A 14,979-nucleotide genomic window follows, 5' to 3' on the forward strand; every position below is an offset into this window, starting at 1 on the left:
AGCAGCATCCCTATGCCCTAAGTTGGAACAGTTGGTCCCCGTTTGAAAGGCAATTACTGGCAGACCCCTGAATATAAGGACTAGGGAGAATCCCTCCCCTTTTCCCTTGGATCCTCTGGGCGCAACCGTTCTTTGAGCGCCAACTGGGCGCTATGCCTCCTTTCTGCGCCCTCCATTTGGTGCCGCTCTCTGCGTCTGCACCGCGCATGCTGGGTCACTCCCTGGACTGCTTTCTAATCTAGGAATGTTGGTGGGAGGAATCTCTGTCAGCTGCGGGCCCTGGGAAAAAGGGGTGCGCTCCTCTCCCAGGAGCGACTGCTCTTCCTCCGAATCAGAACTACTCTGGGATTCTATGGGCTCAGTGTCCACCCTGACAGATGCAAAATGTAGTGTACGGGTCGGTTCATGCTGGGAGAAGCATCCTGTCAGGTACTGTGGTCCGGAACCGTGTAGTCCAAAACCTTTGGAGGGCAGAATGGGAGTTGCCTACCCCTGCTATAATGAGTATACCATACTGGCTACTGAGTGTGTCATGTATTTCTTGTTAAAGGCATGCACAGAAAAGTTAACTTACACAGTACTCACCATAGCATATCCATAAAGTCATAAGGCAAAAGAATACGAGAAGAGCCCAACTAGATGAGATCAAAGATTCACCTAGTCCAGCATCCTGTTTCCCACAGTGGCCAACCATATGCCTCCAGGAAGCCCACAAGCAGGACATGAAGGCAGTAGCCATCTCCCACTTTTGCTCCCCAACAAAATGCTGAGGTAGACCAGCTCTGAACCTGCAGTGTTGCAAATAATCATCATAACTTGTAGCCATTGACCTGGTGCGTACGTAATGCCTTACCCAGAGTTTACCCATGATTGGTGTGCTAGACAATCAGACAAAGCACAGGTTGTTTTCCCAATCCCTGGGTTGTTTGATTCCTTCTTCCTACATCGCATCCCCTCCCTGTATCCCAAATCCCTTTGCGGTGCTGTAGTATTGGCATGAAGGGTGTTTTCACCACTCTTGTTTGCCACCTCTGTAACCTTACAAAACAATCTGTGACCAACCCATGGTTCTCGGTTCATATGTAATGACAACCAATTGTTAAAACAAACCAGAGTTCACAACCCACAAACCATGGGTTCTCTTCCTGGATTGTTTGTGGTTAACAGCTCATAGTTCTGGATTTTCCCGTAACGGCAACCCAGGATTCAACAACCCATATTCAACTCATATTCGGGGTTGTCCGTACGTGCGAACCAGGTCAGTGATAGCCTTATCCTCCATGAATTTGTCTAATACCCCTTAAAGCCACCTAGGGCCGTCATCATATCTTGTAGCAGCAAATTGTATAGGTAATAATTCATAAATTCATAATTCATAAAGTATTTCCTTTTGTCTGTCCTGAACCTCGCACCAGTCAGCTTCACTGGATTCTTTTTCTCTGTGTCTGGGTTGCTACTGCCATTTAACATTTACCGTGTTTGATCTTCTTTCTGCAGTTCACTTTGGTATTTTCAGAGTGTCCATTTTTTATTCCAATTTATTATTATTATTATTATTATTATTAATAACAACAACAACAATTCAAAGTTGGGAATTAATTGGTCATCTCTTTTTGACTGCCTTCCTGTTGACCAATTCACATGAAACACACTTCATTGGAAAGCTCTCGACACACAGATTCCACAAATAACAACAGTTTTCACTATAACTCAAAGTTGGGAGTTTATTTATGTCCATAAAGCTTTTTTTTTTTTTTTAAGAATAAGGCTATCTTCTAAATGTACTATAAAGTTTTATTTTTAATATCAAAAAAGGCAGGTATAATTAAACAAACATAATTAATTGCAAATTGGAGCAAAATGAAATATGAACACAAAAAAGTCTGTCTATACCTTTATTAGCACAGGTGCAGGCCAAAGTACAATGATATGCCAATAACATACAACCTGTAAACAAATCATGAACGGATCTACCTTGCCATGAGTTGTGCATGCTCATTGGCAAACCTCAAGATTCAAGTTGTCAATAGACCACAACAAGGACATTGCCATGGCTGCCCTGGGGTTTACACCAAGAGCATTGTATTTAAGGAAGTTTTGCAAAGATAAAAGATGTAACACTTCGAATGTTTCAATAAACTCAGTTAAGTTAAACCTTTCGTTAGATTTGATTTTTCTCCGTGAACAGTGTTGGTGGATAACCAACTGGTTATTAAATAAATGTATATACTACTTACCATATCTTAAAAAAATATCAGTTTATATGCTTTAGTACCATTTGGATTAAATAAATAGAGCATTGAGCAGGGGGTTGGACTCGATGGCCTTGTAGGCCACTTCCAACCCTACTATTCTATGATTCTATAGACTACATGGATGCTTTTGGAGGAGAAATTTTGTGGAAAGGATCTTTCTGACTGAGTGACCACAGATTTACAGTGATTGCCAGCATGGTGTAAAATAAATAAATCACCATTTCAGGGTGCAGTCTACAAAAGCTGTTTTGGGCAAACATAATAGCATTTCACAATTTCCACAGCAAGCTTCCCCGCCCCCCAAAATGTTTACTTACACAGCTGTCCATCTGAATTGGTTTTGAAAGGTACGAGGGGCAGAATGAAGACAAGCAGGAGAAAGAAGTGGAGAAGATTAACAGTGGGCTTCTGAAAAAGTTAAATGAGCTGGAATCAGATCTGTTGTTTTCTTTAGGTAATTAACTCCGTTTGAAACTACTCCGGGCGTGGAAGCGTGTCTAGATTTCATTTTTAAAAACTTGCAAAACTGCAACAGCTTGGTAGTGCCGGTTTCTCTACGAAACTGATGATTTTTGCATTTAAATATTTAGCTTCTGTTCCTGAAATTGTTGATCACTTCTAATTGGGCTTTCTCCTGTGTCGCTCCCAAACTGTGGACTGTATTCCCACAAGACCTACTATTGGCCCCACTCTCTTGGCTTTTAAAAAAAGATACAGCTTTTAAATGGAGCCTTTTAAATTAACTATTTTAATAGCTTGTGGTTTGTAGTGTTCTTTTTATCATGTTAAGGTGTTATTGTTTTAAATTGTTGTTTACCACCTTGATGGCTTTTTAGCAGATAAGGTGGTATATAAATGTTAATAATAAATAAATAAAAACCTTTAGGAACCAAAAGTCTGCTTTATGTTCCTTAAGCAGCCCTCCCCAACCTGGCGCCCTCTGGATGTTTTGGACTACAGTGCCCAGCATTCCTGATTGGAGCTGAAGTCCAAAATATCTGGAGAGCATGAGGTTGGGGAAGGCTCTCTTAAAGCAACAAGGTGACTTTAGATCTGTAAAGAGTGCTTAAAAAATAAGTATTGCTTATTTTTCAGTTCTTCCAAAATTTCCAATCCCCACCCCATGGGTTTTTCCCATGGCCTCAAAATTTCTGGAAATTTTACATCTTTAGTGTGGTCATATAAACATGGTAAATAAACAAAATTTCAAATTGAGCAATTTTAGAAGAGCAGCTGCTTGTGGCTTGAGCTAGTTCTGGTATCTGTTGTTGTCAAGGCATTGCCATGGCCTGTCACTCTTCAGAAATGACCAGGCTTGTGTGCTCTTCATTAATACCATAGAAGCATTTCCAATCAGAAGCTGATACGGAGGTAAAAAATAGTGCGACACCGGGGTGGAGAACCTGAGACCTGGGGGCCAAATCCAACCCTCCTGGGGCCTCAGCCCAGCTCTCCAGCATTCCCCAGTTGGCCATGTCCCACTCCCCTGGCTCCACCCTCTTTCAGCCAACCACCAATTGTGGGGTTCCCCAGCTTTTGCTTAGCTTTTTCCTCCATTCTAAGAGGTTGAAATGCCTCTCCTAAGGCTTACTTACTGGCAGGAAGAGCTTTAAGATACAATATGCTGGTAGTTTTGGCCCCACCCACCATTGGAATGCAGTCCCTGGGAGTGTCTCCAAAGTAGAATTTGGCCCTTGTCAACGGATTCTGATATACACCGAGAGCCAAGGTGATGGATGTGGTCAGAGCATCCAGGGCTCACAGGGTCGATAGGGAAAGGCCATGGCTCAGTGGTAGCGCACCTGCTTTGCATGCAGAGGGTCCCAGGTTTGATCCCCGGAGTCTCCAGGCAGGGCTGGAAAAATTCCTGAAACCCTGGAGAGCCACTGCCAGTCAGTGTTGACAATACTAGGCTAGATGGACCAGGTTTCCCCCCATTCTAAAAAGCTGAAATGCCTCTCCTAAGGCTTACTTACTGGCAGTATCTTTTAAGCTAAAATATGTTGGTGGTTTTGGGCTCACCACTTTTGTCTTTGGTCCCGCCAAATACTGGAATGTGGCCCCTGAGGGTTTCTCTGAAATTGAATTCCGCCCTCAGACTGAAAAAGGTTCTTCAACCCCTGTTCTACTGTTTCAGATCAAAGGATGGGTAGAATCAAATACCTTGTCCCCACTCAGAATTGGACGCATCATGAGAGCATTCTCAATTTGCACAATGTGCCCCTCATGGATTGAGGAGGCCACTGATATGTTCCCCCCACCAAAATCCAAGGGTCAACGCTAAGCTTTAATATTTCTCTTTAAAAATAAGTCTTGCCCATGCTTTAAAACAGGCAATTTTACATGTTCCAAAGTATGCATGAAATCTCACCCGATCTCTTTTTTCTACCCTTTCAGGTCCAGAATTTGGAGGGGAGAAAAACTGCATTTATATTGGAATGGTCACTGAGGATCTAGATGTGTCTGAGCTGGCTGAAACTATTGCAGCAACGGGCCGTGAAATTGAGGAAAATTCGAGGGTATGTAGTGAAGCTACAGGACTATGAAATAGCAGCATAATGGGCAGATGCCATATCTGTACTCATTAGTAGTTTACCAAATTTTCCTGTAGGCCCTTAATAATAAATGTGTTCATCCAGGAGAGTAGTCGCAAAAACCATACACACAATCTTGAGAGCACTTATTTTTTTTTTTTTGGCCTATAAAACCGTATGCCACAATAATTTTGTTAAGTCTTGTAAGTCACCACAAGACTGTTGGTAGTTTAAATTGTTGTTAACAACATGAATGTGGGCTGGGATCCATAGAGCTACCTTCGACGCACCCAAGAGCTTGGGTATGCCCAGTGGGATTTTTGACTCTGATTTCATTGAACTGAACGCTATATCACAAATTGTTTTGGAATTTCTCTCCATTGGCAAAAGTTGTTTGCCATATGATAAATGGAGGATTGCTGTTTAAGGAATTGCAGCCCAAATCCCCCTTGGGTATGTTGAACTAGTTGAGTAGTTCTTTACATCCCAGTTAATAATAAAATAGCACCACCACACATACCTATCCAATCACCCATTTTCCATGTAATGCTAAAGCATAGCATTGCAAGAACAAGCCACAGAGAGCCTCGCGCTCTCATGCTTTCCCCTCCTGCACGGCTGTGAAGAAGTGATCAGAGGCTTCTGCTTCTATTTTAGATTAACTATAGTTTGGTGTGTTGTTCAGATCTTAAACTGTGGTTAATCTTAACTGATTAGTGAAAACAAGCCAACTTCATAAACTATGGTTTGGAGTTGGCTTATTTCCACTAATCATACTTAACCTTAACTGCAGATTGCTGGGTTCAGATGACACGGCAAACTGTGGTTAATTGAAAATGGAAGCAAAAATCTTCCAAACTGTTATGGCCATGTGTGGGGAAGCATATAAGCCAGACACATGGTACCACCTATTTAGCATTAAGTCCAAACCAGCCCAGTATGTCTCAACTGATGTGTGATTCTTTTTAAAGTGGTAATTTTCAACTTTTTCAGGTGTGGGACCCAGCTTTAATTGCAAACCGCAGCATGGGACCTAGTAACATGGCATCTTCTTGCTTTTCCTCTCTAGGGCAATGGTAGAGAACATGTGGCCCTCCAGACGTTGTTGAACACCAACCCCCATCAGCCCCAGCCAGCCTGGCCAATGGTCAGGGATTATGGGAGTTGTAGTCCAACAGCATTGGGAAGGTGGCATGTTCCCCATCCCTGCTCCAGGACGACCAAATGCAAAGGAGGACAACGGGGGTGGGGGTGCTCCTGTGCCTGCAATACTTACATAGAAGAGGGCATCTTGGTAGATACAACTTGCCATGCAGGAATGAGAGAGCCTGCTCCCTCTTCTGCACATTTGTTAAAGCACAGAAGCCGCCCTTCCCATCTGGCACTTACATCCTTCTTACATCCGTCCTTACATCCATACTTACATCCTTCCCATCTGGTACTTACTTCCCATCTATACTTACATAGAAGAGGGCATGTCGGTAGATACAACTTGCCATGCCGGAATGAGAGGCTGCGCATTCCCTCTTCTGCACATTTGTTAAGGCACAGAAGCCATCCTTCCCATCTGGTCACCCTTTGTCTTAAAAAACAAAGAGGTTGCAGCAGAAGCACTGCCAGCACTCTCTTAGTTCAGAAGACACGGCCCTCCGTTGAAGAGAACACTGTGACGGCAATGTACTATCAGAAAAGAAAGACCTTGTTTGAGAGAAGGCATAACGAACTCTAGCATCTCTCCAGAATCAATGTGCGTTTACCTATTCAGTGCATCAGTTGCAATCCTCAAAAGGTGTTAAGCACAACAGGGCTGATGGATGAACAAAGCAGTCATTCGTAACTGGCTTGGGAGCTCCCCCATTCCTTTTTTCTCCAGCATCTTAACTAAATGGCTTCTTGTGGCTTCCTTGTCTGGATTTCTTAAAACAAAATCACTAAATGGCTCACAGTTCTTCAGTTTTAATTTCAGTCACTTTCTGTAAGGCTGCAGGCAAGTACAAAATTGATTTTATTTCCATGGGAAAATAATGAACTTCCCCACAGCTTCAGGGTGCAGCTTGTTTATTTTCTAGCCGTTGTCTGTGACAAATTAAACGAGGCTATTAACATACTGATTAACCTGGTGGGTGGCTAGTATATTAAAGAGGCTTTTGACTGCATGAATGTGGCATTCAAAGGGGGAAAACCCCATGCTTCATATCCCAATCCTAGCAGGGCCTGCAAACAGCCCTTACTGCACTAGTTTTTGCATCTGTGTACGCTTAGCTGGCATCCTTTGGGGTCCAGCCTTCCCCATCCTGGTTCCCCCCAGAAGTTTTTGGACGACAGCTCCCAGCATTCCTGATCATTGGCCATGCTGCCTTGGGCTGATGGAAGTTGAAGTGGAAAACATCTGGGGGGCACCAGGTTGGGGAAGCTGGGCTGGTCAGTCTGGGCTTTGGACCTTGATTCCTGGAGTTCGCACCAATGTAATGGAAGTGCTTTGCCCCGTTGATGAAGGTAGGATCATGCTTCTTATTGCCAATCCCCTGTTGTAAACCCCCATCCGCCCACATTTCGTTATTGAATTTCTATCCTGCCTTTCTTCCATGATGGATCACGGAGCATGGGGTTTCCAGGCTGCCCCTTGCATCTGGTGCTTTTCCACCTTCCCTTTCTGCATCTTGGAGCCTGGGAGCCACATTTCCGTCATGCAGGCCTAGACTAGCCATGTGCATAGGAGGTTGTGGCACAGAGGGAATTTCAGCAGGTTGTCATACAGGATGAAGCACCTGGTGAAATTCCTCTTCGAAGTTGCAGGAGCCCCCTCTCCTCTTTCCGCATCAGCTCCCCCAGTGCAAGGCATTGCTTGGTGCATGTATACCAGCGCACTTATCCTGAGCTGAGCTGCTGCACTGGCCCTGTGCTGCATCCCAATATTTCCTCTGGCGAAGCCAGTGCCAGCTCCAGGTTTTGACAGTCCCTGTTTTATGCAATCTGTTGGTTGTTGAGTGTGTATGTCTGTCTGTTTATATAATTGTCTGCTTATTTTTATGGGAAGAAATAAAGTAAGAACATATTTTGCAATCAAGAGTCCCATAATTTCCCCTTCCTAATGATCCAGTGGTGTTTCAGTTTACAATATTAATAAAATGGCTTTATTCAAACCATTGCTATAATTTAGAAAAATCAATCCCACTTAAAATATTTTCTTCAGGTCCAGGAACCTAAGAAGTGTAAATGATGTCCACTGTTCTGTTCTGTTTTTTAATCAGCTGCTGGAAAACATGACTGAGGTTGTTCGAAAAGGCATACAGGAAGCACAGGTTCAGCTGGAGAAAGCAAACGAGGAACGACTTCTCGAAGAGGTGAGCGCATCACATTAAGCCCCATCGCCTTGCAGCGACCTCAGAGCTGCAAACTGCTGCATTGCTAGACGGCGATTTTTCACTCACCCACCCATATTTGTTTTTTTCAGGGGCTGCTCCGACAGATTCCTGTAGTGGGCTCTGTGCTCAACTGGTTTTCTCCATTTCACGCTTCACCCAAGGGACGGACGTTTAACCTAACAGCAGGTGGGATGACGTTTGACTGCACCAGCAGTTATGGTGTTCAGCCAGTACTAGCTGATGTTGCAGAAGCACATTAAGTACGCTTTGATGAAGGAAGGACGTGAACCCCGTTCCTATCCAGGCTTCTCTCCCTCTGCCTTCATTCCCTGCTGATGGGCTTCAGCTTTACTTCAGCTGAAACCTGTCAGGATCTACATTCCAGCACTGGCTGGAGGCAAAAGTGGGCAGGGTTACAAGTGGGACTCTTACCTTTTGTTCCGTATGCCACAACAACAAAAATTATATTTTCATCCAGGCATGTTCCTTCCCCAAGTTGTGCGAGGTTCCTTCCATCAGCTTTGTAGTTGGGGGACAGAGCATGATGGAGTAAATAATATCAATAACCCAAAGCAGGGACCTGTGAAGGGGGTGTGGCCTGAGGAGAGTCCAAGGGTTCGGATCGAGAGGGCTGGAGGTCTGCATTTTGTTCAGGGGCTGGAGATTCCCCATTCCTGGTTTAATGGATAGCATAGGATGCTTGATCTGTCTGTCTTTCTAGAACTTCTAACCCTATGTGTGAAAAATGTGTGTGTCACCCCTTCCAGATTGGGAGCTGGGACTCCTGAGATTTGGGTGGGGGGTGAGGAACAGGACACAGAGGGCCGGCTCAGAAGTTTGAAAATGGGTTCATGTGGGGCAGCCTGAGTTCTAGTGAAGCCACCACATGGTAAAAGTAGCATCTGAACGGGCATGCCCATAGACACTGCAACAACTTTCCAGCAACACTTTGCTTTGAGACATTACTACGTTGAAACCAAACCGGGAGGTTAGGTGAGAGAGCAACCTAAATTTTTCCAAATTCAGAGTTCAGCAAAAGATTGTTTTTTTGCTTTGGTTTTGTTCTAAATATCATGTTATTTAATTACATGATATTTAGATAATATATCATTAGTTAACACGTTGAATCTGGATTTGATGTGTCGCTACCCTCTTTCTTTGGCAGGTTCTTTAGAATCTACAGAGCCCACGTATGTATCCAAAGTACAGGGCACTGGCATCACCCCGCCTCCAACTCCTACATCAGGCCATGCTAAACAAAGGTTCCCTGGTAAGTCTTCCCCTCCATCCCATTGTAGAAAAGTTTCTAACAAGAATCGTTTTCCTAACCTAGCTTTACCATTGGTAAGAGCCAGCGCGGAGTAGTGCTTGACTAGGACCAGGGGGACACCAGCTTTGCATCCTCACTCAGTTGTCAAGTTCACCCAGTTACTCTCTCTCAGCCTAACCTACCACACAAGGTGGTTGTGACGATAAAGATTGGGGGACATCCATATACGCTACCTAGATTCCTTGGAGCTGGCTGGGTTAAAACTGTAATTAATTAATAAATAGTTTTTCTTTCCTTTTAAAGGACACCCTCCCCCAGGCACTTTGATGCCTAACCCTCTGGAGTTGGTTTTAGGAGGCTGGGGGGTAAACCTCCCCACCCACCCCAGAGTGGAAGTTCAGGATCTTTGGATCCAGCTGGCATTTCTCTCTCTCATATCTTGTTTTTATAAACAGTGTTGCCCATGATAGGGTTCTGCGAATATGGTAGACTAAACAAGTAACAGGATGAGAGGTCCATAGGTTTTAACCATATATAACTTCCTGTGGTTTGTCTGCATTCTGTATTTAGACAGACAGACAGACAATTTAACCTGAATTCTGCACCTGGAAAACCTGAGTTCTGCACCAAGATATGGCATGAAAACATGATAAATTGTGCTGAGTTCTGCACAATTTATCCTTCTGCTAGTTGACAGAAGGGACCAGGTCTTATGCAGAACACCAAAGCCCTGCCCACTGAAAACCCTGCCGAGCTCCACCGCTTCTGACCCTTGCTCTAGTTTCAGAGATGTTACCAGACATTGCCTTTGCAACCATAAGAACTAGAAACATCCCTTAAAAAAAAAAAAGCTGAATCCTGTACCCAGTGCCAATTTTCTGCCCCTTTTCCCCTTTTTACTTTCACAGAATCCCAAATATCTCCAAGCTCTGCCTGCTTATGATGCCAAAACTACCGTGCACCTGTTGGCTAAGACTTTTATCCACAACTTCATATGTGCAGAAATAGCAAGCAGAATTGGAAACCTTGACTCACAGCCTGTATCAGGCTGAACATCAGGAAAAACTTCCTGACTGTTAGAGCAATACAACCATGGAACCCATGACCTAGGGAGGCGGCGGGCTCTCCCACGCTGGAGGCATTCAAGACGAGGCTGGACAGCCATCTGTCGGGGGTGCTCTGACTTGGATTCCTGCACTGAGCAGGGGGTTGGACTCAGTGGTCTTGTAGGCCCCTTCCAACCCTGCTATTCTATGATCAGGGGTGCAGAACCTCTTTCAGCCTGAGGGCTGAATTTCATTTGGAGGAAGCTCTTGGGGGCCACATTCCCGTGATAGGCAGGGCAAAAGGCGCAAGGCCAAAATACCAGCATATTTTAGCTGGAAGCTCTTATTACTAGTAACTAAGACTTAGGAGAGGCATTTCAACCTTTTAGAACAGGGAAACACTGCACAAAAGCTGGGAAACTACCCAGTGATCAGTGGTTAGGGGAAAGGGGGTGGGGCCTTCTAGGAAACCCTGGAGGGCCGGATTGGAACCACCAGAGAACCAGATTTGGCTCCCAGGCTTTAGGTTCTGCACCCCTGGCCTATATAAGAACATAAGATCATCCCTGCTGGATCCAGTCCAGCATTCTGTTCACAGTGGCCGACCAGGTGTCGACCAGAAACGCACAAGCAGGACATGAGTGCAGCAGCACCCCCCCCATGTTCCCCAGAAACTGATGTACATAGGCATACTGCCCCTGATACTGGAGGTAGCATATAGCCATCAGGACTTATAGCTATTGATAGCCTTCTCCCGCAGGAATTTGTCTAACCCTCTTTCAAAGCCATCCAAATGGGTGGCCATAATGACATCTTGTGGTAGCAAATTCCATAGTTTGCCTGTGCTGTGTGAAGAAGTCCTTCCTTTTATCTGTCCAGAATCACCCACCAATCAGCTTCATGGCATGGTTTATGGTTAAACACTTCTTAAAAATCTTTTGTCCCAGGACAAAAGCTGTTTAAAAGGCCCTTGAGGAGCTCCGATGGCTTCAGTGAGACGAGCTCGGTGAGTCATGTCGATGACTTGGACAGAGCGGAGCAACGCGCTGGCGCTTCACCCATGAAACGCGCTGGCGCTTCACCCATGGGCCAGGAGCGTGCAGAGCAGCAGCCGGGCAAGAGTGCACCTCTCACCCAGGAAACAGCTGAAGACTCCCCAGGCGACCAGGCCCAGACCCTGGGAAACGGCTGCACTAAATCCGAGGAACAAGAGAGTCTGTGTTAAGACTTTGTACAGCAAATGTACTCCCTCTGTAGCAGGGTAATTTAATGACGCATTTAAAACGTGAACAGTGCCACAGTTAGTACAGTAAAAGCGACTGTTAACTTGTGATTGACTGGAGATTTTGCACAAAGATTAGTGGAAGAATTCTTCTCTCCTCCACCCCCCACCCCCCCTTTACCTTCTTTGTGGGGCCTTGTTTTTACTGTACACTTCGTCATGATGGCTCTTCATCCTGCGAATGTTCATATTGCCAAGGTTGTGCTTGAATGGCTAGTAAACGTTTGCCAGGAAACTTGCAAGTGACCATTATGGTTTGACTCCTGGTGGTACCCTTAACCAGTGGTTCGCTTATTGTGTGTGTTTTTTTTAAATGCTTTGCTCAGACATCTCTTGATTTTTAGACTGAACAATTAATTGCACTTGTGTTTGAAGAGGTGTGGGAGGTAAAATGGTTCTAATTTCTACTGTTTAATAAACCTACTAGTTGCCACTACCTTATTTTTCAATATCCATTTTACTAGGAAACAAATCCATAGTCACCCTCACCAGACTTTTAACTTTACACTTAGTTTTATAAATAGCTTATTTTAAAAAAAATGTTCTCTAGAAATTTGCCCGTGTGCATATATGGATGCCTGAACGCTGCCTTTGGCATTTTTTTCTCCTTCCCATCCGCCGTCTTTTTCGCCATCTTACAGGGCCTAAAACAGCTGGATCACTGACGCCGTCAATCCCTTGGCATTCCTTGCACAGCCACTCTGGGTGGCTGCTGGGAACCGATAACCCATAATTCCCCACCTCCCTGCTTCACCTTTCAGGGCCACTTAGAATCAAACCCAACTGGAAAGTTTTTCCATTAAGAGCAACTGTCGCCCCAGATTCTGTTGTGTCGCATCTTTTTGAGAGATGCAAGTGAAACACTTGAACTGACATGTCGCATGTCTGTGATGTTTCCTGTACTGCTTATTCTGGATTATTTTTCTGATCAGTACCTTACATTTGTTAGATATTGTAAATACCCAGAGAAATTGCTGCACTATTTAAATTTTTAAAAAGACAAACTCCCTGAGCTAACTTTTTGTTTTAAATCCAAGAGCAAATATTCAGAAGCATATATTTCTTCCCCCAATAATTATGCCTTCACTTTTGTGACTACTCTAGTTCTGTTCCTGTTAAGTTTGCATTTCGTCATACCAGGAGAAACTTAGTTTTAAGGGGGGAAAGCAAAGGTAGCTTGCATTGACTGTAAGAAAATTTCCAAAATCCATGTTGCTGTAATACCTTTATTACGCCAACCAAAAGACCAAAAAAAAATTGTGCAAGCTTTTGACATCCCCCTCAGGCAAGATGTTACAAATCTTCTATAACATCTTGCCTGAAAAAGAGATCGGGGGATATCAAAACACTTGCACAATTTTGGGTGATTCTTTTGGTTAATTCTAAGAATTGATGTGATCAGTCCCTACGCGAGTCTTTGATTTTGAAATTCACCCGGTTAAAAAAGGCAGCCTCACCCAAAAAGGGATTAATTCCTTTTTTGTGAAGGGCCTTTTCTGTAGTCATTGTCTATGGCATTCCTCCTTGGTTTATCTGTTTGTGTAAACTAATTACAGCCCATCCCTAAGAAACCAGAGACATTAATCCCATCCTAGCACAGATAATGGATTAAAGAGTGGCTATTCACCAGGGACCTCTTTACTCTGTGGTGGTGCTTCTATTTTGTCATTATAAATACTGCAACAGTAGCAGCCTAGGCACAGAAGATGAGCATTACAACACCAAGAGAGGAATGCCCAAATGGTCTACATGGTCACAGCAGAAGAAGGTGCTCACTTCAAAACCTAGAGATTGTCTCCTTTCAAACCCAAGTAACCAAACGCGGAAAATAACTTACAGAAACTGCATTAACCAAGGGCCAAACTAGACATGATGGCAAATGCACATCTAATTTCTCCTCCACAACATTTAGAATAAGTTAGTGATGTCACGATGGTCCTTGTTTCCCACGATCCGCAATCAACTGTGCATGGAGAAGATAAGTTCTGCTAGGCGTTATGGAGGCTGAAGTGAGAACTTAAGATGTATGGGGTTGGGTCCGGATTTAGACAGGTACAACTGGGCTGGCGGAAGCAGACTTCCCTGCCCCTTACCCCCCACAGCAGCCCTCCAGCCCCCCGAAAATGCTGCATAAAGGGTTGGAGGACTGTGCTGAATAGGGTGAGCTGTAGTGCAGGAATGGGGAGATCCCTGAAATCAGGCAGAGGCACCTTCTGTAAGTGGAACCCTTCCACCCATGGACGGAAGATCCTGGATTCTACCCAAAATGCAGCCTTCCCCAACCTGTTACCCTCCAGATGGAATGGACTGCAACTCCCATAATTCCTAGCCAGCATGGCCAATGGCTGCCTTAATGTTTGCTATAACATGTGGTTTAGTCCTCACCCAAACAAGCCCATTTGTTTGACAAGCTCAGCTAGAACAGGCTTGTAATATCCTCCAGAGTATTTAATCAGTGGATTCAGATTAGCAAAATGGCCACAGGGGCTAGGCATTGCCTTGGTGTGTTTTGAATTGAGGACCGTTGTTAGTTTAAGTTTACAGTCAACTCACTTGAGTATAAAGGATTGGGCAATCTTCATTAAATTGTGGACAGACTTAACGGGCTTGCTTTGTTTCTCCAAAGGGTTGACTTTTAAAAGTACAAATTTAATTCTCGTCTTCCTCGACAGTTTATTTGGTGCAATGAATTATATTTTAACTTGGGTTCATTGAGGGGAAAGGGTTAAAGTTATAATCGTTAATACAAATTTTAATGTTTTTATATTATTAAGCTGGCAGTTTTGCTGGAATACAAACCTAATTTAGATACCTCCCAAATGCTTCAATAAAGGTTCTTCAAATTGTTATATGTGTGGTGAGTTTGTGGTGTTAAAAATTTTACTAGTAAAAACTTTAAGGGGAAAAAGACTTCCATGCATCCGAGAGCACCAGAAATGTGAACCTTTTCTCTGTTGTAACTAGCTCTTGAGCATAGCTATTAGAATTGGGAAGCATTTATGCTGACAGGTAAGAGGCAGAAGAAAAAGTTGGCATTCCAGTCATGCTTACGGGAACATTATGGAACATCTATAGTAAAATGGCCTAAGTAGCAGCAAAATATCTAGTGGAAAAATACAATTTATATAGCATATGAAAGAAGCATGTACCCGTGTGCGTTATTTTGTGTGTGTGTAAGTGTGTATTACTTAGAAAGAACACAGGCAACTGTACTTGGTTGAAATGAT

At 43.9% G+C, this 14,979-nt stretch overlaps 1 protein-coding gene across 1 annotated transcript in view; it reads left to right on the forward strand.

Annotated features, from left to right (window-relative positions):
• Nucleotides 1–14,840, forward strand: part of PDXDC1 (pyridoxal dependent decarboxylase domain containing 1) — a 63,785-nt gene extending 48,945 nt beyond the window's left edge. Inside the window, exons 18-23 of the mRNA XM_084818616.1 lie at nucleotides 2,603–2,709; nucleotides 4,653–4,774; nucleotides 8,041–8,133; nucleotides 8,244–8,340; nucleotides 9,320–9,424; nucleotides 11,418–14,840. Coding sequence (XP_084674742.1) covers nucleotides 2,603–2,709; nucleotides 4,653–4,774; nucleotides 8,041–8,133; nucleotides 8,244–8,340; nucleotides 9,320–9,424; nucleotides 11,418–11,695 — 802 coding nt within the window. The 3' untranslated portion in view covers nucleotides 11,696–14,840. The remainder of the gene's footprint in view (nucleotides 1–2,602; nucleotides 2,710–4,652; nucleotides 4,775–8,040; nucleotides 8,134–8,243; nucleotides 8,341–9,319; nucleotides 9,425–11,417) is intronic.
• Nucleotides 14,841–14,979: the final 139 nt, after the last annotated feature.

This window comes from Heloderma suspectum, chromosome 12, assembly GCF_057233095.1.
Source record: "Heloderma suspectum isolate Gila_16-S chromosome 12, 16-S_ref, whole genome shotgun sequence".
Lineage (NCBI taxonomy): Eukaryota > Metazoa > Chordata > Lepidosauria > Squamata > Helodermatidae > Heloderma > Heloderma suspectum.